Consider the following 2466-nt stretch of genomic DNA (forward strand, 5'->3'; position numbering starts at 1 on the left):
CCGTGGCCAAGCAGCAGGAAGAGGCACTCGGGGCGCGCCAGCTCGCAGGCCGCGTGCAGCGCCGTGCCACCACCCTCCACGCGGCTGCAGCCGCGCCGGTCGAGCACGCGCGCGCGCTCCTCGGGCGGGAAATCGCGCACGGTGCGCAGGATGCGGCGCAGGATGCCCACGCGGTTGTAGCGCACGGCCAGCGCCACGTGCGGCCCGGGCGCCGCGCAGCAGCGGAAGCCGGCGCTGGGCGGCGCGAGCGCGCGCCGCGGGAACGTGGCCAGCAGGTAGTGCGCGTACGCCTGGTGGTCGTGCACGAGCGCGTAGAGCAGCGCCTCGGAGGGCGAGTAAGCGGCGGCGCGGCCGCGCTCGTCCCAGTGGAAGGCCTCGCTGGCGCGCATGTCCTCGAGCAGCCACACCGGCAGCAGGTCGCGGACGGCCTGGTAGAAGGCGAACGACGACTTGCGACACTGCTTCTGCGCCCGTGAGCGCGCCGCGCCTGCGCCCTCCGGCCCGCCGTCCGCGCCGCCCCCGGGCCGCCGCGCGTCCCACGGCATGCTGGTGGCGGACGCCGGCCTCCCGGCCTCACGGCATGGGCCCGGCGGCAGCTGACCACCTGCACCTGCGGGGAGGGGATCGCGGTGAGGCTCCAAAGCTCAAGGTTGCCTGCTGCTTAGGAGGGGCCCTTCTCTGCTAGGTCCCAACCCACCTCCCACATCCTTGATCTAGATGCCTCTGCTCTCCCTCCCTTAAAGTGTCTTGTTCTCCGGCACCTCTGCTAGATAGAGATGCCCTTCCATTCCCCCTACCCTCAGAGCCCCACCCGCCATCAAGACCACGCCGAAAACCCACCTCCCCACCTCTTTCAGCCCAGAGACCTGCTGACCTGGCTGACTAGGCTCACCAGGTGCATCCAACCCCAAACAGAAAAGACCAGGTTGGGGGGCAGGAAAGTTGGAGCCCACCTCTCCAGCTGAGCCAAGCTCCACCTAACCATGACCCTATCCTCTGACCCCTGACCACAGGTGGGAGCCCCTAGGGCCTCCCCCCGTCCCAGACAGGGACAGAGTTCTAGACCCAGACCTACCTGGTTCCTGCACTCTGATCACAGGACGTTGAGTATATATCACTCTCTTTCTCTGAGCCTCAACTTCCTCATCTGTAAAAAAGGGGGTGGGAGAAATGGAAGTTGTGAGCCCCGGCTGGGTGAGCTGGGGTGGAGCCTTCCACCCAAACATGATGTTTACTGGATATCATCAACCCTAGCTGCTGGGAGGAGGCCGCAACGAAATCAACCTAGAAACGGCTATGCACAACGCTTTACAGCAAATCTCCTCCAGGTCTGCAACTTCTCTTGATCTTCCCAACTACTAGATGAAGCAGGTACTGTCATCCCATTTTCCAGCAAGAGACAAGCTTGTCCAAGGTCAGTCAGCAAGTCATGGTACAGCCAAGCCTAGAACCAAGATTTCCTGCCTCCCATTTTGGGCTCATTCCAGAAATCGGGGGGGGGGGGGGGGGGGGCCCCCCCCCCCCACGGGGCCCCCCCCGAGCCCCCCCCGCCCCCCCCCCCCCGCCCCCCCCCCCCCCCCCCACGCCCGCCTCGCCCGAGGGGGGGGGGGGGGGGGCAGGAGCCCCCAACCCACAGGGAGCCCAGCTTGAGCCCTGCCTGACCTTGCCCGCTGAGCCCCCGGCCCCAAACTGAGCCCTGGTCTCTGACTCCTGACCCTGGTCCAAGCTCCCCACTGCTTTCTCTCAAGGGTAAGCTGTTGGTCACAAGGGGCCTGGGTCAGCGCACAGGCCGCGTCCACACACACTGGGTAACTAAGTTACAGAGACGAACACTCTGGGGAGTGGGCTACAGCCGCAGTGCTCTTGGGGGGGCACCATGCCCGAAACACACCCCCCAAGCCTGGGACTCTGCGTCCCAGGTGTATGTACCCCTGTGCGGATACCCGTGGGGCGCCAGGCGGGTTACGTAAAGTTGGGCCGCCCCACGTCACTGGGCAGCGAGTCACAGCCGCGGCTCCGTGAATGGGGGGGGTTGGGCCACCGAAGGCAGGGCTGTACGCCCGGGGCCGCCCGCCAGCTCCTCCCCGTCCCCTCCCGGCGGCCGCGGGTCGCGGGGGTCGAGGCCAGGGTGTTTGCCGGCCGGTGGCCAGAGCAGCGAGGACTGCACCTGCGTGTGCATATGCCCAGGGGACACGAGGGGGCGGCGGCCAGGGGAGAGCACCCGGGGCTGGGGCTGCGCGCCGAGCGGGCCGGGGGTAGGCGGGGGACTCACCGTGGGGGACAGCAGGGCCTTGGGCCTGACGTCCCAGGTCCCCGTCCCGCTGAGGGCCGAAGCGCGCGCTGTTACCCCGCGGGTAGGCGCGCAGGCAAAGGTCCCAAGACGGGCGGGCGAGAGGAAGCCGCCGCCGCCCGCGCCCGCCGCAGCCGCGGTCTGAGCCGCCGCGGCCGGATCGCTGGGCGGCGGCG

At 68.3% G+C, this 2466-nt stretch overlaps 1 protein-coding gene across 1 annotated transcript; it reads right to left on the reverse strand.

Moving 5' to 3' along the window:
- Positions 1–6: 6 nt before the first annotated feature.
- ANKRD9 (ankyrin repeat domain 9) lies at positions 7–2460 on the reverse strand (the record flags this gene model as incomplete). The annotated part of the gene is made up of 3 exons (XM_040466816.1): positions 2273–2460; positions 1076–1147; positions 7–610 (listed from the first exon to the last, which is right to left on the reverse strand). A coding segment is annotated over exon 3 (539 nt), but the record flags the coding sequence as incomplete, so codon positions are not given.
- Positions 2461–2466: the final 6 nt, after the last annotated feature.

Source organism: Herpailurus yagouaroundi, unplaced genomic scaffold, assembly GCF_014898765.1.
Source record: "Herpailurus yagouaroundi ecotype Mexico unplaced genomic scaffold, PumYag 66342, whole genome shotgun sequence".
Classification (NCBI taxonomy): domain Eukaryota; kingdom Metazoa; phylum Chordata; class Mammalia; order Carnivora; family Felidae; genus Herpailurus; species Herpailurus yagouaroundi.